Source organism: Moschus berezovskii, chromosome 24 (assembly GCF_049115385.1).
Source record: "Moschus berezovskii isolate FMDL1 chromosome 24, NW_MosBer_1.0, whole genome shotgun sequence".
NCBI lineage: Eukaryota > Metazoa > Chordata > Mammalia > Artiodactyla > Moschidae > Moschus > Moschus berezovskii.
The window spans coordinates 45,817,171-45,837,928 of record NC_142483.1 but is presented as its reverse complement, the minus strand read 5'-3'; the positions used below and the strand labels follow the sequence as shown (position 1 = coordinate 45,837,928).

The window sequence follows — 20,758 nt, the reverse complement described above, 5'->3', positions numbered from 1 at the left end:
GAGATCAACCTAGAATGTTATTTTTACATCTTAAAACTTCAGTAAGATTCACTGGATTTTCTCTTTATTCTCAGATCCTTTATTTAATCGAGTATATACCAGTCACTGCGGATTAGTATTGCTTTTTCTTTCCGGTTTCATTCAGGTATAGCTGTTGTCAGTTTCATTGCTCAGTGTCTTTAAGTGTGCTTGCTGACCACCTGACCACTTTTGGTTTCCTAGGCCATTCTCGGAGCAGGCCATTATGTGTACGCAGATCAGCCGGAAGAGTTCAACCAGAAAGTGAAGGAGATCTGTGACACCGTGGACTAAGCGCGCTGCAGCTGATGTGGGAACGCCACACGGCCGACATGCCCCTCGGCAGTAATTCGCCGTCTGTGACGCAGAGTAAGGAATCTGACGCGAGAACCAGGCGATCTTCCTGACTGTACTTTGCACATGTTTTCTTTATGAAGCTGCTCACACTTTTAAACCAGTTAGTGCCTTCTAGAGGAATGACGTTCCTTTGTCCTACACAAAATCAAAATATACAAGTCTCCAAATCCAATAACTGTAATAAAAGGTTATTTGTCCCTCTGCCATACTGAAAAACTGTAATTTTTCAACTGAAATTTTTATTTCTATCTAACTTTGCTAGGTCCGGTACTTTTTATTATGCCATCTATATTGCCAATTTTAACAAGTGATTTTCTGAGTTTATTATTTTATATACTGTAAAAGTGCACTTTATTCTCCTTACTGATATATACCATGTCTAATAACTGATAGAGTTACTCAAAATTCAGTGTGTTTTTATGTAAAAATTTGTTATTTTCTTAGAATACGTCACTTTGTTTTTGAAATGGAGTGTTGAGACAGGGTTTTGGTTAGGAAGATGGGAACTGATTTCTAGTATTGATTTCTCTGAGTATTTCATGTACTGAAAAACCTTAGCTAAAATCTCTCCTTTTTTCCCCCCATTAAAACTGTTATTCTTTTCTGTGAGCCAGGATGCAGCAGAAGGAACAGATTCCCTCACTGAGGGGACATTAAAACTGTTACCTTCCAGTAAGCCAATCATATTTTCATCTAACTCTTACAGACGGGTGCTGAAACTGGATTATATTTTTACCACTGAATATAAAAATTGGTGGTGCCATTATGTCTCATGGCACCAGAAGTCAGCTAATATTGGTTGTTGTTTTTTTTTTTAAGTTTTGTGTTGATTAAATAACTTACATACTTGAAGTTATATGACAAAAGTTCTGTAAGGTTGATTGAACTATACGACAGTAACTACCATTAAGTGTAGCACTTTCTTGCTATGTTACTACAAGGAAGGGATGCTTCTCTGAAACTGTGAAAAAGCTCCACGTGGTACCTGGCTACTACTGAGAAGACCCTCTGCAAAAGAAAACGGCAGAGGGTGGTCACCAGCAAGGCATCTTTGCCTTCTGTTTTGCTTCACATTGCTGGTTTAGGAAAAAGGTGGTTATGTAAATAAAAATGGTGAACTGGAGCAAACAATGACTTCATGGTTTTTGATTGTTACATTTAAAAAATGATCAATTAGTAAAGTTTTAGATGTTAGGAAATGAAAGGTTGTTATCACTGTTGATGAACTGTGAGGAAGACCAATTATTCTGTTTTCAACATTATCTTCCCATACCAAAAAAACAGCAAATTTTACTGAAGCACAGCAAATAGCTTCCCAGTGAGCAGTTTGTGTCTCTGTTTTGGGATGGACTGGAGAAGGAAATGGCAACCCACTCTAGTATTCTTACCTGGGAAATCCCATGGACGGAGGAGCCTGGTAGACTACAGTCCATGGGGTCGCAAAGAGTCGGACACGACTGAGCGACTTCACTCACTCAGGTTAGGACAGAAAGTAACAGGAGAGCTAACCCTAGCCTGGAGAATAAAAGTAGTGTTTACTTTTTAGACTCAGAACTATTAATGGTGCAAATAATGTGGGTTATTTTGGTAGTTTTATTTGACATACTCTCCAGTCTCTGTTAATTTTCCTTTGCTGGGTGAATGGCAGTTTTCAATTGTCCAAGAAGGTTTCTGCCCCGGAAATGTGGTCTTAAACCTTAGAGGGAAGTTACCAGGTTCACGTAAATGGGGCTTCTGGCAACTGATGTTCCAAGTGATTTAGGGAAAAGATGTACCCAAATGTCAAGTGGAACTTATCTTCCTATCAACTGATTTTGCTTTCTTTGAAAATTATTGTCATAATTCTTTTTTTAAAGGCGAATTTTACCTTGGGCTGTTGTGTATGTCATTTTGTGAAGATTGAGCTAGCACAAAAGTTCACAATCCTTGAGTTCCTGAAAATACAGTGGGTCCCAAATGTTTTCTTTTCTTAAAAGAATCTATTTCAGCATTTGACCTTTGCTACATCATGCACGAGGTACCTTATTTTACAGAAAAAAATGTGACTGTGACTGTCCTACTGTCTAGTAGGACCAGTGTGTGTTTTCTTGTCTTTGATGTGGCCCTGTTGGTTTATACTAGTTATCATAGGACCATGGATGCAGTGAGTGATGAGGAACACTTGTCTACATTCTTCCCTCTGGGCCTTTCCTTGTGGCTCAGCTGGTAAAGAATCCGCCTGCAATGCTGGAAACCTGGGTTCGATCCCTGGGTTGGGAAAATCCCCTGGAGAAGGGAACGGATGCCCACTCTAGTATTCTGGCTTGCAAAGAGTCGGACACAATTGAGCGACTTTGACTTCACTAGTGTCTGCATTCTAAGGGAAGGCCGTACCACCCCTGGCTTTCCCTGTATCCATGTGTCCACTAGTATGATTTCTGTTTTCTTCTAAAACTAATTTTAAAACAAACTCTAGTTTGTCTGCAGTTGGTTTTAGAATATTATCTAGAAGTACTTTTTAAATTTCTCCATTCATATACATCATATATTTACATTTAAAGGGCATACTTGATTCCAGTTAAACAAGAAGTTTTTTTCCTACAAAAAGGTATTGCAAAAAATAAACAGTAGTAGCCAGAAGAACTCAAGAAAAGAACAGTGCAGAAGGAGGGATAACTCTATTAGATATTATATCACACTATAAACAATGGAGGAAGAGTCCAGGAATTTAGTGTATGATAAAGGAATCATCTCATTGGTGGAGAAAAAGACTTTAAAAGCAATGTTGAGACAAATGTCGTTAACCATATGGAAGATAATAAAATTGAATCCATTTCTCATACTGTACAGAAGGATAAAATCCGAATGGATTAGAGACCCAATTGTAAAAATGAAACCTTCTAAATAACTGGAAGAAAACATACCTGAATTCCTTTGTGACCTGAAAGTGGGGGAAACATTCCTGTGACTGAAAATCCAGGAACAATAAAAGGAGGAATTTATATCTTTAATGAAAGAGTTTTGGATAGCCAAAAAAAGCAAAGTTAAAAGTAAATAATAAAGTGGCAAAAAATATTTGCAGCATTTATCACAAAGGGCTGATATAACCCTAGTACATAAAGAATTGCTAAACTTTGAAAAGAACCAGAAAAAATGGGCAAAAAGATATGGACAGTTCACAGAAAATAAAATGCAAATAAATAGCTCTTAAACATATGAAGATACACATAAAAAGAGAAATGCAAAGTAAAACCACGATAACCTTTCTTCCCTTTTGAATTGCAAAAAGTGCAAGTTCTACAGTACACTCTGTTAGTGAGACAGTGAGGAAACAGCCACTCCAAACAGTACCGATTCCTGTGGGAGGAATTTGTTAAAAACTCTCAAAGTTAAATATAAGTTTATCCCTCAACCTTACAGTCTCACTTCTAAGTATCTGTCTGAGGTGTACTGGTAAAAAGATGAGTTGGTGTACAAGTAAAGATCTTCATGACAGTGCTATTTATAACAGCTAGAGTGGAAGCCATCCAAATGTCTATCTAGAGGGGATCGATGGAAGAACATGGCGGGTTCATACAGTGGAATACTGCACAGCTGTTTTTAAAAAAAATGAGGGAGCATCTTTAGGAGGAAGAGGAAGCTTCGAACCACCTACCCTTCCCCCAGCCCCCAATGGAGACTCATCAAAGTTGGTCTCCAGTCTTATTTTTAAGGATTCTGCTGTTGAATGCCTGAAAAGGGTGGTGAGATGGCCTTCAGGTTTTACCGACTTTGCTAGCATTGCTAACCAACTGAAAATACAAACAGTCTTGAACTTCAGCCCCTTCCCTCCCCCCAAAAATGCTGTCTGGAGTCGTCTTCAGAGAAGAGGAAGTGAGAATGAAGAGCAAGAGATTGTGTTCCCTGATTGTGTAAGAAAGGAGGAGACAAATGAAAAAATAAACATGTATTTGCTTCTATTTTTTAAAAAAAGGCAGTGGTGGGATTACTTACACTAGTAACTAAGAAATCAATTCTCTTGGTGGGGGCGGTGGTGGGGGGGTGGTAACGGGTAGGGAGCTGGCCAGAGGTGGCACCTAGATCTGTATCTTGTTTTATAAACTTTTTACTTTGGAACCCAGTCAGTGTTTTCCGTCATTTAAAAAATCAACTCTTAAAATGAAAACTTAGGGAATTTCCTGGCGGTCCAGTAATTAGGACCTGGTGCTTTCACTGCTGTGGACCTGGGTTTGATCCCTGGTCAGAGAATGAAGACCCGCAAGCCTCATGGGGACCAAAAAAAAAAAAAAAACCCAGCTATAACTTTGAAGTTGGTTGTGTATCCACACATGGAAGAGTTACTTCAACCAATTACAAAGCCCAGCATTTTGTTTGCACTTTTCTAATGGAATATATCCTATAAACTGAAGAACTACAGAACTGCATTTAGTATTTTTATTTTCAGCAATGATATTGGTATTGTCCTCTAAAACTGTGTATTTACATGTGATAAAGCAAATATTATGTCAAAGGAATTAAGAGCCAAGGTTTTTGTACAAGAGAGGAAGAGATACAAGAATAAAATCAAGTAAAAAACCCCATAATTGTATTTTTCACTGAAATACAGTGATCTATTTTTATCAGAAATGCATATTGCATAGCTTTACCCATTGAAAAGGCCTGGTAGCAATCAGAATCCAGGAGCAAGGCATACCCTAGCACCCAAACTGTCCCATTAAAAGGGGTAGGAAAGATTCAAGATGAGATTGGACGATCTTGTGTCTGAAAGCAAGGAAGCAATAAGAGTAAGGTGATGTCAAAAGGATCCAGGAGCCAGCTATAAGGAGCTTCCATTGGCCAAAGATGGAACAATTTGAGCATCAAAAAAAAAAAAAAAAAAAAACAGTTGACATGAATCTATAAAAATCTGTGAGGTCATAATAATCTATTAGTCATCTTTGGAGACTACTAGTGCACCAGCTTAGTATTTTCAAAATTGTTGACTGTAATAATGAAGTATTTATCCTGACTTCTTTGTGTATCACATTAACTTGATAAGAGAAAGTTTTTCACTGAAGGATCATAATGAAATGCCAGAGATTTGACAGGATTAGGAAATCACCCTTTTGTCACCTGTAGTGAAATAATGAATCTATGCTGCTGAAAGTATTTGGTAAAAAATTTATGGGGAATGCCTATAAAGATGGCTCAAGTTGATAACATCTGAACCCAGTGATCAACATTTAGTGTTACTAAAAAAGGAATAGCCAGAAGTTGCATGCCTCTGACCTGTTGTAATAGCAAGAACCCAACACCAGGCATGATGAATTGTTGTCCAAAACAAAGTTGAACCGCAATCTGAGCAAGCCTTTTACATCTGAGGATCAATTTGTGAAAGCACAGGATACTGAGGACCATGTTAAACAACAGGCTAAACAACAGGCTTAATCCAGAATATGGAAATAATCCACTTTCTTCAGCACATTGAAGGCATAAAACAAAGATGGTGGTGGTAGAACTTAAAGTTTGGAGAAACTTAAAGGACCTGTTTGGATCCTGATTTGCACAGAACCAACTTAAGACATTTTGGGAATCAAAGAAAAATTTAGGACAGTTGGATATCAGATGCTTTTTCATGGGGTGAAATAGGTATAGTGACTATGTGCTGTTGTATTTTTTTAAGCTGTAATTTGTTAGAGGTACATATTAAGTATTTGTGGTTAAATTTATAACTGGGATTTACCTGAAAATATTCCAGAAAGAAAAAGGCAAGGAGCAGGAAGTAGAGAAAATAAGCAGAATGTTATGTTGAAGCTGAGTGACAGATCCATAAGGGCTTAGGTATTTAAGAGTTTATTATTCTATCTCCTTTACTTTTATGCATAGTTGACAATTTCCAAATACAAATTTACAGAACAAAAGAGAATGGAAGAATGGAGTAGATTTGAACTTGCCAGTATAGACAACTTTGTTTTTAGGAGTAAAGAAAGAACAGAAAAAAGTGAGTAATATACAGAGGAGGAAACCTTATGATTAACTCTACAGAGGAGGGATATGATGATGCAGAAAAAGATGGTTAGGGTGATGTATTAGCAAAGCTCAGGGCAGCTAAGGACTCTCACATACTATTGGGGAGACTGTAATAGGTAATCACCACTTTGAAAAATAACTTACAATATTGGGTTGGCCAAAAAGTTCATTTGGTTTTTCTGTAGGATGTCAAATTTTTTGGCCAACCAAATATATCGTGAAATGATACATGCCCCATACCACTTGATGCAGCAGTTTCGTTTCCAGTGTTTAGTCCCACAAATACGCCAACACCAGTGTGCAGAGACAGCTATCAGCTGTTCATTGCAACTTTGTAGTGTGAAAAATCTGGAACCCAGTATATGACTGATTTAGTTCCACACTGGAGTATTTATACAGCCTTAAAAATGAGGTAGATCTCAATATGTATATGTGTCAAAACTTACTCCTGTTCTATAAGTTGCAATAATTTACTTATGTTCTATAAGTTGGAATAAATGAAATATATGAGGTAGTTCTATTTATAAAGTGACAATATGAAAAGTTTCCAAAATATCTTTAATGAAAAAACCCAAAGGATAACCCCCCAAAATTCAGAATAGTATTTCATATATATATATGTACATATGCACATGTGTGCATGCTAAGTTGCTTAAATCGTGTCCAACTCTTTGTGATCATATGGACTATAGTCTGCCAGGTTCCTCTATCCATGGAATTTTCCAGGCAAGAATACTGGAATGGGTTTCCACACCCTCCTCCAGGAGATCTTCCCAATCCAGGGATTGAACCCATGGCTCCTCTGTCTCCTGCACTGGTAGGGTTCTTTACCACTGTCTCCACCTGGGAAGCCCCCATGTACATATATACTCATAAATATATATATATATACAGAATATACTTACCATGTACTCATATATATAGAGACTTTTTGATAAGTTTGTTAATAATAGTTAGCTTTGAAGCAGACAATTCCTTGTCATACATGTTTTTGTAAGTTTTTAATCCTTGTGCCTTATGTTTTAATAAAAGGCTTGTAAAATATAGAAAGACATCTTGTTTACATACAAAGCAGGTAGGAAAATAACTGAAGGGCCTTATTGGCTCAGTGTTCTGTGTGGATGTGAGACCCAGAGTTTAGGGAGAGGGCCAGGTGTTCAGAAAAGCTGTCAGTCTCAGTCATTTAATTGTTGAAAATTGGACTATGAAGTTGTAACAGGCCTTTGTTGGCCTTTGGGTATTAATAGAAATATAGCCTCAGTATGAAACTGCCCCCTTCGCTGTCTTTTGCATAAACATGTTGAAAGGGGGACTGAGAATATCTGTCTCTCTGAATATGAAGCTCTCCCTCTATTTCTGTCTCTTCCCCGTCTTACATGCACCCCATATTTCTCCTGTTACTTCCTCTAAAAACTCTCTTTAGGAAAAAATGTTTAACATTATACTTAGAACTGGTTAGAATATCTTTTTTTGGCTAGAGTCTGGCTTTTAGGATTACTTGATGAGCCCCCAGATTTAAAATGGAAAAACACTCCAAAATAAATTCATTTACTTATTTATTTTGGCTGCTCTGGTTCTTAGTTATGGCAATCAGGATCTTCAGTCTTTAGATGTGGCATGTGTGACCTAGTTCCCTGACAAGGGATTGAACTTGGGCCCCTTGCATGGGGAGCAGAGTTTTAGCCACAGAACCATCAGGGAAATCCCTGAAAAACATTCTTATCAAAGTAGTTTATTAAATAAATGGGTAAAGAATTTTATTCCACTAACTATTTTAATCCTTAAAACATATTTCTATATATTCACTTAAGGCATAGATGTTTTTCATGAAGTGCCCGTTAATTGTTTGAAAATCTAAATTAATCCAGGCCTTTTTCCTTATTGAACAGTGCATCTGTTTTGAGAGAAGTGTTGCTTAGCTGACAGATGTGAGGGCTGAGAGTTCTAAATCAGGTTTGTTGCATTGTATGACTTGGGATGCTTGTGGAGACGGGTATGAAAAGCTGAATGACTGGGCCACATCCTCCTTGGTGAAATTAGACGTATTAGTCACAATGACCAGGACAAGGGGATAGGTGCATTACAAGCATTACTGCTGTGTTTGTTGTGTTCCTTATGAGCTATAGCCTAGTTTTTTCCTGTGAATGTTTTTATAGCTGGAAGTTACAGCAGTGGAAGCGATTAAATATTGTGACCAAGACGCCAGACACGAATGACTGGTATTTCACCTTCCTGTTCCAACCAGCTTGCTTTATCTCTGCTGAGTTATGGAAACCCCAACACATCTTTAACTTACATCTATTCAAGTCTTGAACATTCTGCTTTCTATTGGGTGGGTGGGGCAGGGGGGTTCGGAGGATCCAAAGAGGAAAAGATGGCGGAGGTGGGAGGCCTCGTGCTGACCTGTAGGAGACTACTGAGGGGCAGCTGTCCTGTCTCTGTGTGATGGGACAGACCATGAAAGTTTTCAGTGATAATCTGAAGGAGGGAAGCATCTCCACATGACTTCTCAGCTTCACGTGGCCAGTACCAAAAATGTGGGTAGCTGACACATTTCTCTTGGCAGACGGACATTGCATCTTCAGGTGCAGTCTTTTCAGCAAACATCTGAGCACAAGGTGTGGACCTCATCAGCTCTAGAAACAGCGAGGCTGGAGCTCTATGCTTGAATCATTGAGGCTGCTTATTACAAGCACGGAGTTGAGGCCCTCCGCCCAGGAGATTCTGATGCTGTTGATCTGTGGGTGGGCCTGGGAATCTACATTTTAACACCCCACCCCCATCCCCAGTACATCTGACAAGAGGGTTTTTGTTTGGTTTATCGTTTAATTCTATTGGATTCAAACCACTACAAACATTTCTCTCCTGGTGACAGCTGAAACCTCAGTTCAGTTGTTACATCCTTAGCTATAATCTGGACCTGGCAACCAGCTGAAAGTTTGGACAGAGATTATATACAGACTTTAAGGCTCCCTTCTCTGGCTCTCCCCTTTATAGAATTCCCCATCATTTTGCAGTGACCATGCTTGCTAACAAAGGTTCGTATAGTCAAAGCTATGGATTTTCCAGTAGTCATGTACAGATGTGAGAGTTGGACCATAAAGAAGGCTGAGCCCTGAAGAATTGATGCTTTCAAACTGTGGTGTTAGAGAAGACTCTTGAGAGTCCCTTGACTGCAAGAGGATCAAACCAGTCAATCCTAAAGGAAATCAACTCTGAATATTCATTGGAAGGACTGATGCTGAAGCTGAAGCTCCAATACTTTGGCCAACTGATGGGAAGAACCAATTCATTAGAAAGGACCCTGATGCTGGGAAAGACTGAAGGCGGGAGGAGAAGGGGACGACAGAGGATGAGATGGTTGGATGGCATCACCGACTCAATGGACATGAGTTTGAGCAAGCTCCAGGAGTTAGTGATGGACAGGGAAGCCTGGCATGCTGCAGTCCATGGGGTTGCAAAGAGTCAGACACGACCTAGTGACTGAGCAACAACAGTGCTTGCCCTATACTCTGCTTTCTGGCTCTTGAAGCCAGAAATACTGCGGGTTGTCTACCAGAGTCCTGGGTTGTGGCAGAGTTCCTCAGGCTAAGAGTTGTGAACATGCTGTTCTCTCCATTCCAAGTATCAAGTCCCTTCCTGACTCTGCTTGCCTATGTTTCTTCTCTGGTGCCTTCAGGGAGCTGTTTCTTGGTCTTGTTCAGTTTATAGTGGTTACAGATGGGTGGATTGGTCCCCAGTCGGATCTTCCCCCGCTGTCCTAGAAGCAGAGCTCTTGGATCAGACTTTGAGATCATTGTTGTCTACCATTCCTTTTGTACAAGCTTGGGACCTGGCTAGGGAGAGGCTTCCATTGCTGCGAGACACACTTGCATCTTGTTTCCGTACTTAGTCTATGGAGAGTTCACTTTACTGCAGAAAGGTCAACAAGAATTAGCCAGTGCAGGGAAAGTGGTATGGGATTAGCACTGCTTTTAGAGAATTTGGCCCCAAACCTAGCTGAAATGAAAATCAAATATAGTTTGCAGTCAGTACCCCATCTGGAAACTGTGATTTCTGTGTCATCTCCCTAAAGCAGCTTCCTTTTAAACCTTTCTATCTTTAACTTTGTGGGCCTCACACGCCTTGCTTACCATGCCCACCAGTGGCTCCAGGGCTTGCAGTGTTGTGTTGGCCCATTATTTCCAAGGCCTTGGCCCTTCCTAGAACTACATTTCTCATTCTTATGGTTGGAGCCATGCTGACTCCTTGTCATCTAATAGCCATAGGGCGATATATTTCTACCAAGCCAGAAAAAGCCAAATGCTTATATTTTTGAGAAATGCCAAATTCTCAGAAATCAGGAAGTTTCTGACAACTTTAGATAGTAAAGTACCCCAGTATTCTGCATTGCTCAAAACCCCATGGCGCCAACTGTAGAATAAGATTAGTGACATCTTTTTAGTCTGAAAGCACTAATCTTGAGGGATGAATGCTTTTAAACTTCTGTATGGCTGATGAACACGATTCACAACCCCATAACCCTAACCTATAACAACCCGAGGAAGTGATGCTGTTGATACATTCCCTCCATAGCTCCCCTCCCTAATGCTGATAAAGAAGGAATCTGAAAATAATAAGCTGGCTCTACTAAGGTGTTTGTTTACTATTATAATGGAATTTTTAAATTAATGTAACATGGAATTCTGTGACTCACAGTCCTGTGACCTGTGAATTGGAGCTGACATCCAGCTCACCCTTCATCTTTGGCCTGTGGGGACAGGAACCAGACATTAGCACAGGTGTCACACACACAGCTGTTGAGCAACCCCCACTGTCAGAGATATGAGACCCAAGGAAGAGGAATGAGGCCTGGGGGCTTGAAATGGATATCACCGAGACTTGCACGTAAAGCCCTGGGTGTCGAAGATAGACCCATCCTCAGCATTCAAGCAACTGGCATTCTTACCACGCTTCCAACCTGCTGTTTATAATCTGATGTGTGGCTCATAATTCCTTGTAAAAGCCAGGGTTTCCTGGTTCCTGATCTGTTTGCTGGAAGAGAGACTGAGCAGCAAGGAGCAGCAAAGAATAGCTTCATTTTAAAACATAAGCTTTTTATCTTTTTATTGCAACTCAAACCATCATGGCCTTGGACGGAACTCCCAAGAGATCCACTCTTATGGAAAAGCAGTAGGTCCCCTCCCTGTAAACGAGCAGTTAAAAGAATGTTCAATGGCGGTGACCTTGTGATGAGCTTGGCAGAGAATATACAATTGGGAATCTGGTGGGTTTGAGGAATGGAAAGGTGGTCGTCAGAAATATGTTATTTCATTCTAACTATCTGTTCTGGATATGTATCTCACAAAATTTTGGATTTCCCCCTATGGACAACAGGTGGATGTGGAAGTATATGTGGAGAATGTGGAGGATGGAACCAGGTACATTTGAAAGGTGTCTCCAAAAACCATCCCCATTCTATCAAGGAGTAAAATGAAGCTCCGAAAAGTTTAGTGACTTGCCCAAGATCATATAGCTAAAGAGTGGGCAGCCAGGATGTTGGTAGCAAAATAGTCTCATTCCCTTTAGAGGTTTTGTTTTGTTTCAATTTGGACTTCCTTCTGCATATTGTTGCCACCTATTACAAATAATGTGTAGATTCGTCCTGCCATGTGTTTGAGTAAGCAGGATCTTTACAGAAAAGTACAGACACCACAAAGGTAATTCGGTCATCTAGCTAAGCTTTGATCTAAATCTCACGAAACTTCCCTCTCCCATGAGCCAGAAGTACAGAGATATTTTCAAAATGATTACAAGTTTCTCTGTGTTGGATGGTGCGCCAACAAATGTTGTAACAGTTCAGGCCAAATTCAACCCTAACAGAAACTCCAGTCAGGAAATTGAGCAAGGGGTACACTGTCGCCTACTGGGCCATAAGCTCTTTGGGAGTCTGTTTCTGCTCATCATTATTGTTGTGTACTTTTGTTAAGTATACTTTAAGGTAAACATGTTGCATTGTTCCAAAGGGGGAGAGATTGCATCAGGCCTGGGGGTCAGGAAAGCTGAAGCAGGAGGTGGCATAAGAAGGAGGTATGCAAAGTAAAATTAAGTGGAAAAAAAAAGAAAACAGATTTGGTGCTGAGAAGCTGGTGTTTAAATTACTATTCATACTTCATGATGAATAGTAACATTTATGGAACACTAATAATGAGCTAGGAACTTTGAGACATTTAACTTGTTACAGCAGACATACCTGGTGCCCTGCACACATGGCTTTTGGAGGGTCAGCTTCTACTGGCTTTGGCTATCAATTGGTTCACCTTGACCTTTCTCCTGAGAACCACTGTTGGCTGATGGAAAACCCTTGCCTGGAGATGTAATCTAGAAGTCAAAGTTAAGGAAATCCGACAAAGAGATAGAAAATAGGAAAAAACAAGTGATAAAGGCTATGAGTATTGGATTTCCCAGGTCTGTCTTCCATCTAAGCTTCCTTGGTGTCTCAGTTGGTAAAGTTGCCTGCAATGTGGGAGACCCAGGTTTGATTCCTGAGTGGGGAAGATCCTCTGAAGAAGGAAATGGCAACCCACTCCAGTGTTCTTGCCTGGAGAATCCCATGGACAGAGGAGCCTGATGGGCTGCAGTCCGTGGGGTCACAAAGAGTTGGACTCTACTGAGCGACTAACACTTTCACTTTCATCTTCCATCTAATAAACATTTCAGAAAGAGGAATTTTAAACTTTTTTAAAACAGAGAATAGAAAATAGTGGGTTTTTTTTTTTTCTCTTTTTTTTTTAAAGTGAATTGGTTTGAGGTGCCCTCAGGTGGCAAGAAGCAGTAATGGGGAAAAGACACACATGGCCATCACCCAGTGAAATTTCACCCTTTTACAGATGCCAGGGATCCTTGGCTAAGTATAAAGAGAAAATCCTACACGTTTCCTCAAGGAGACATAACACGTGAAGTTTCAACAAACAGACTAGCATCTGATTGCTCATCTTCAAAATGACAACTGTCTACACAATTCAGAAGAAAATTGACGCCAAACCTAAAAAATATGCCCAGTTTACTGAGAGCAAAGTAAATGTGAGAACAAAATACCAGTGTTCTTGAACATGTAAAACTCCGGCCTGTACAGGATGTATAATTTGTGGGACTCAGAGCAAAATGAAAACGTGGGGCCCCTTGTTAAAGAATACTAAGACTTTGAAGATGACGGCAGCAGACCATTGAACCAAGTATGGGGCTCTTCTGAATGCAGAGTCCCAGGTGACTACTTGGGTTTTCAAGGTCATGACGATTCCCTGGACACAGAAAAACTTAACATCTATGAGCTCTTTCTGGAAAAATGAAAAATTAAAAAAGAGATGAGGGGGGAATTCCCTGGTGGTCCAGTGGTTAGGACTTGGAGCATTCCCCAGGTTCTGTCCCTGCTTAGGGAACTAAGATCCTGCAAGCTGTGTGGTGTAGCCAAAACAAAAAGTGAGGAAACAGACTAAAACACCAAAACACCGTCCTAGTAAAACTTATAAGGCCTCTGTGGGCCATAGTTTGCTAACCCCTGATTTAGAAGCACATGACATAGATCAGGAGGGGTCAGGGTGAGACAGACGTAAGGATTAGGGTTAGCAGGACATTCGTTGCCGCATTCACCTCAGGTTGTGTAAAGAGCATCCCATGAAGTTGTGCAGTGCACAGACTGCGCAACTGTACACGATAGACTTGAGGGTAAGATATTTTAAAAAGCAAACCTTCCAATCTAGACTGTCGTACCCTGAGAATGTCTGAGTGCTAGGGCCCTAGACAGCACCCTATTCCTCAGTGGAGTGGGAGTGACAGATTTTCTCTTCCTTGGAGAGGAAAGTGGGGATAGAGGACTATACTCTCTTGTCAAAAGGTCAGTCAGTCAGTCAGTCAGTTCAGTCGCTCAGTCGTGTCTGACTCTCCGCGACCCCATGAACTACAGCACGCCAGGCCTCCCTGTCCATCACCAACTCCCGGAGTTCACTCAAACTCATGTCCACAGAGTCGGTGATGCCATCCAGCCATCTCATTCTCGGTCGTCCCCTTCTCCTCCCGCCCCCAACCTTTCCCAGCATCAGAGTCTTTTTCAGTGAGTCAACTCGCCGCATGAGGTGGCCAAAGTATTGCAGTTTCAGCTTTAGCATCAGTCCCTCCAATGAACATCCAGGATTGATCTCCTTTAGAATGGACTGGTTGGATCTCCTTGCAGTATAAGGGACTCTCAAGAGTCTTCTCCAACACCACAGTTCAAGTGCACTTAAAAAAATATCAGGTTCTCGGCATCACGCAATGTCTTACATACGAGAGGATGAGGAAGTCAGACCCACCCAGTGAGCTGGTCTCATGGAATTTGGCCTCCCTGCTTCGTGGGGCCTGTCCAGCTCTGCCACACCATGGAAACAGGGGCAGCCACACAACCCTCCTGAGGCAGAATCACACATCTCAGAAAGGACCAAGAAGGTCATAGTTCTCACTTTCCTGGAACTTCATCCCTGGCCTCCTGGGACAGCTGGGCACACAGTTGTGCAGCAAAGCTGAGGTTACCTTTGGCTACTCTTGGCAGCAGCTGGTCCAGCAGATCAAGAGCAGGGCAAAGTGCAAGAGGGAGATTGAAGCAGGTGCCACTTTGAGCAAGTTTGATCAGGGCTGGATAAGAAAGACAGAAAACTCATTTGTCTGACAAACTCTGAGCTGTTGGCAAAGACAATCACCTGGAACTCTGCTCTGGACAGGGGAGTTTGCCCAGCAAATGCTGGGACGTGTGTGTTGTACTCGGGTGTTGGAAGCTAAATGAGTCAAAGCTGGAGAAAAGAAGTTGGAGCCAGAAAGGGAGATGTTAGAGCAAGGGACATCCTGGTGGGAGACAGGGCAGGCCACTGCTTTTAGAGGGTCTTGTCTTCTTGGCAGGACTGTGGGTATCACCTACCAGAGACACACACAAGCCTCACTCTGGTGAAAACAGCAGCATCTCCACCAGCTGCTTTTAAAAATTATAATCTCAGCTGTGGAGCTGAGAATCTATTCTGTGACAACAATCTTCACAAGACCTACCCAGAGATTTGACAGAAACTTCTCATGGTTTGACTCAAGTCCCCATGAGTGTCCTGCTTCAGAGCTGGTTATTTACTTGGGGACTGAGTGGGTTGCTCAGGAAAAGTATGACTAACACCAGGAAGGAGTAATTGAAAGTAGCTTTCTGAAAAAAGATCTCCAGAGAGAAAAGCCCTCACACAGGTTCTGAGACTTGCACAGGTGAGTTGCTTCCTGGAGGCAGACAAACACTAGATTGAGGGTTCCGATACTGGTAGTATAGCAGAACAACTTGGGGTCTTGTTAGACACTCTAAGGCCCTGCCTAGTGAATCAGGTCCTCTGGGCACGGAGGCCAAAAATCCATATTTGACAAGTTTCCTGGGTGCTTTAGACATCCAGCCTAGGTTTGGGAAACCTGGCCTAGGGGACCTCCAAAGAGTCTTCCTGGCCTGAGAATAGAGCTGAAATGATTGCTGCAAAGTTCCCACATTCCCCCACCACTCCTGCCCTTTTGCCTGCCCATGCCACCGTCCAGAAGATGGAGACCAGGAGCTCCTGGTCAGGGCATGATTCCTGCTTCTAAGAGCCCCCAGTGCAATGTTTAAATCCTGGTATCGGCTACATCCTCCTCCACAGCCTCAGACAGGAAGTTAGGAAAACCAGCCCTTGAATGGCAAGGCAGGAAAGTAAGAGTTATGTGCTCAGTGTGCAAACAGCAGCCTGTCGCCCGTACAGGTTGCCCTAAGGGACGTTGGAGACAGCCCTTTCCACCGGACACTCATGACTGGCATGCTGTCCTCTATCTACACTCCAGACAGGGATGTGCGGTGCTCTTAGAAAGCCCCTGGGCACAGCGGCCAGAGTCCACATTGGCCAAGCTGCAGAACGAGGGGCATGTGATTAAGGCCCTCCATAGGGCCAAGTTCAAGTTCCCTGCCCACCAGAAGAGCCACCTCTCCAAGTGAGGATTTACTAAGTTTAACGCGGGTGAATTTGGAAACATGGTGACAGAAAAGCAGCTCATCTCGGATGGCCGTGGGGTCAAATACATCCCTAATCATGGCCGCCTGGGCAGTTGGCGGGCCCTGCACTCCTGAGAGCCTTGGTTCTGCCCGTTCCTCACTCGTTCCCACCAATAAATCCTACTTGCCTGTCAAAAAGAAAATAAAAAGAGTTATCCTGCTGCTTTGATGGTCGTGATGGTTTGCTTTGTTTTTAATTGATGCTGGGGAATATCCAAAGGAGCCACATCAGGCCACTATAAAGGCAGTTGGTACCAGAGATTGTTCACTTCCATTTGAACATGTTTCAGATTCCATCAGTAAAGTCATGTGTCTACAGAGAAAGAGAAGAGAAAGGGAATTAAAGCTTCTGATGGAAGAATAAGAAAATATGCTAAAATAAGCAGAGTGAATATGGGTAGTAAGTACATAAAGTCAGAATAACCGCCCATAGTCTAGTGTTCGATACTGAAGACATAAATACGTAACTAGACACACAAACTAGAAATACATTATAAGTTAAAGATGAAAATTTGTGCTAATGGAAAGAGGATTCAATCTAGAAAATCATCCAGGCAGAACATTCTGTTAAATCAAAGCTGTAGGACTCTTCAGTTTTGGTGGACTCCTCCAGTGAAACCCAGAGGCTTCGAGATCTTTTGGCTTTTGGAGGAGCTTTTAAATTACAAATTCAACTTCTTTAATGGTTGAATAGTCCTTGAACCACTAGAGAAATTGAATTCAGAATGTAAAAGCTCCAGAAAAATCTCTTCTGGTTTCAGATCTGACACATAAAGAACTTAGAAGTCGTTACTCTCATTCTTAAGTAAAAGCTGAGAAAAATTGCAAGTCAAGGACTTTTCTTGGACTTATCACAGGACTGAGGTCACAGGGCAAACAGCCATTTCAAAACCTGGAGAGACAGACAAATCCAAGACTCACAGCCAAGATCTGCTTACCTGGGGCAGAAGCAAATGGTGAACTGAGGCAGATGGTCTTCAAAGTTAGACAAAGGGATGCTGTCTCTTGCGGCCCCTGGAGGAGGACCTAGCAACTCACCCGAGTATTCTTGCCTGGGAAATCTCATGGACAGAGGAGCCTGGTTGACTTCAATCCATGGGGTCGCAAAGCGTCAGATATGACTGAGCGACTGAGCACACACACGTGCGTGCTGTCTTTAGCAGATAAAGGACTCACACCCATGACGGGGAGACCACGCAGACCTCAGAGAGAACTCCAGATGAAGACTGTGGATAGGCAAGAGGAGACATAAAAATGCTCAAAACAGTTCTTGAAAAAGTTTCAAGTTCACTAACAATTTGAAAGAAAAGCAGAGTAAGCCCCTGAGATAGGTTTCCTAAATTCTTGCCGAACTGGTTACAGCTCTGGTGACCACATCACACTGTTACATCCTTTGTGGAAAGCAGTTTGGCAGCTGATGTCAAGAACCTTAAACACTTGTGTGCCCTTTCACCTGGTACCTCCAGTTCTAGGAAATGGTCATGGAAAAACAGCTGGGGTCAAAGGCTCACACCCAAACATGTTTGTCTTGCACTCTAGAGATAGGGAAGTACCAGAATATGCGAAACGCTAGCAAGGAATGGTTTTTTAAACGATTCATGGTATCCATTAAAATGAATGTGGAAGACTTCCCTGACAGTGCAGTGTCTAAGACTCTAAGACAAGGGTTTGATCCCTGTTCAGGGAACTAAGATCCCGCTCGTGCTGTGTGGCCAAAAAATTTAAAAAAGAATGTGGAGAATCCACTAAAATTACACTTTTGAGTTCTTGATCGTAGGATAAAATGCTTATGGTGCAGTCTTTTTAAAAATTTTATCTTTAATTGAAGGATAATTGCTTTACAATACTGTGTTGGTTTCTCTTTCAATATGATGCAGTCTTAAGGGGAACAAAGAACACAAATTTGTGTAATTCACATATTTTCACCTGCCCTTAAAAAAAAAAGCAGTCAAAAGGAAACACAAAATTTTAGAAGGGGCTTCCCTAAAAGTCCAGTGGTTAAGACTCCGCCTTCCAATACAGAAGGTGTGGGTTGAATCCCTGGTTGGAGAGCAAAGATCCCACATGTCTCATGGTCAAAAAACCAAAACATAAAATAAGCAACGAGTTTTATTATAATGAGTTCACTAAAGATTTTTTAAAATGGTCCACATAAAAAGAAAATTATTTCTGGGTAGTAGCTGGTAAGGAGATTGGAAAATACAGATAAATATTCCAAAGACTCCAATTTTAGTAATAAACAAGCCATTTTATGTGAACTTCTACAAATCTTTTTTGTTGAGCCTAAAAACCTTTTTTGGACTATAACAATCAACTCAATGAAAGTTAATTAACTTGAACAATGTGCTGAAATAATTAAATTGATAAGAAAACTCATTGAATTTTTAAAAAGCCCTATGACTACTTACTGTGATTATATAAATTGTACATACAGAGAAAATTATTTTAATGATGGGCGGAAAGGGAGCGAGGAAAGGACTATTAGCCTATGTTGAAACTAGTGTGTGTGTGTGGTGGAGGGTTCATGTGATTCCTTTATGAATTCCTTTATTCACATTAGCCATTCTTTCTCCATTTTTCTATCCCTTTAAAAATATTTTAAACACAGAAAGAATGACAGAATAATATAACCCACTCCTAGATTCAACACATGTTAGCATTTTGCCCCTTTCAGATTCTTCTGTTTCTAAGGAAATAAACGTGATGGACACATTTTAATTCCTTCCTTATACTCCACCCCCTCCAGTTTATTCTCTCCACCTCACCCCACTCCTGCCACACTCACGTCTGTTGGTTCGCTGCTTTTCTATCATGTGAGAGAAGCAGCTGTCAAAATCCTAGCTATGAACTTCACTTATTTGTGCATCCGGTACAGCAGGGGGCTCAGGACTGCCCCTGCTCTAAGCCTTTCTAGGCAGCCTCTGCCTACCAGGTGCGTCCCTGCTGTGACCCTGGGACTGTGTCCCTCAAAGGGCACCCCACCCACTCAGGGCCCCTGGATGCTCTCTCTCTAAGCCCCATGGGCTGTGTGACCTGCAAAAGCCTTCACTGCCGAGCAGCCTCTTCCTCGGTACCAGAGGCATCCAGGCTGTGAGCTGTGGTCCTTTCAGGCTGGAGAGTAGGAGGCTGGGCAGCATCTCTGGACCCCTCCCCCCATCGCAGCCTGTTTTTCTAAGCCTTCCTTTTTCATCTTTCCTATGCTGACTGAGAAGTGTTTCCCCACTCTTCATCTTTTGGGAACTGCAGTGGTTGAGGAGGTAGACATGGGGGAGGATAGTGAGGAGTTGAGGGTGTTATTGTGTGTCTGCTGGGCGCTTTACTTACTAGCACCTGAGGTGGCACTGGTGGTAAAGGACCCTCCTGCCAATACAGGAGACATAAGAGATTCTGTTTTGATCCCTGGGTAGGGAAGATCCCTGGAGGAGGGCATGGCAACCTGCTCCAATATTCTTGCCTGGAGAATTTCATGGACAGAGGAGCCTGGCGGGCTATGGTCCATAGGGTTGCAAAGAGTCGACACAACTGAAGTGACTGAGCATGCATGCACGCAAACTGACTTATTTTTGAAAGTCCCCTCTGGATGCATCATGTGGAGATGACCCTGGGAAAGGCATTCTGACCTTGGCCTGTGTGATAGAGAGCAGTGACTCCCCTGAAGATGGTCATGTCTCAGAGAAAGACAAATATATGGTATCACTTATATGCAGAATCTAAAATAAAAAGCATTATAAAAATAAATTTATTTGCAAAGCAGAATCAGACTCATAGACTTAGAGAAGGAACTTATGGTTGGTTACCAATGGGGAATGGGTGGGAAGGAGGGATAGTTAGGGAGTTTGGGATCGACATGTACACAGTGATATTTTAAAATGGATAACCAACAAGGACCTACTGTATAGCACAGGGAATATTCTGTAACAACCTTTATGGGAAAAGAACTTGAAAAAGAATAGATACATGTATAACTGAATCACATTGTTGTACACCTGAAACTATTGCATCATTGTTAATCAACTATACTCCAAAATAAAATAAAAAATTAAAAGAAGGTGTGTATATGAATACCTGAATCACTTTGCCATAGCAGAAATTAACACAACATTGTAAATCAACTATACTTCAATAAAGAAAAATTTTTAAAAACCATTATTAAAAAGGCTGTGTCATCATTTATGGAATCTCTGCAGGTACTGTTACGAAGTTGGGGGAATTGAGTGGCAGATGGAATTAAATTGCTAATCAGCTGACCTTAACAGAGGGAGAGTCGCCTGGATGAGCCAGGTGGGCCCAATGTCATTACTGAGGTCTTTAACTGTGGAAGAAGGAGGCAAGCAAGTCTGC

The 20,758-nt window shown here is 41.6% G+C and overlaps 1 protein-coding gene across 1 annotated transcript in view; it reads left to right on the top strand.

Moving 5' to 3' along the window:
* Nucleotides 1-7,922, top strand: part of ABHD5 (abhydrolase domain containing 5, lysophosphatidic acid acyltransferase) — a 44,108-nt gene extending 36,186 nt beyond the window's left edge. The window contains exon 7 of the mRNA XM_055414496.2: nt 223-7,922. Coding sequence (XP_055270471.1) covers nt 223-312 — 90 coding nt within the window. The 3' untranslated portion in view covers nt 313-7,922. The remainder of the gene's footprint in view (nt 1-222) is intronic.
* Nucleotides 7,923-20,758: the final 12,836 nt, after the last annotated feature.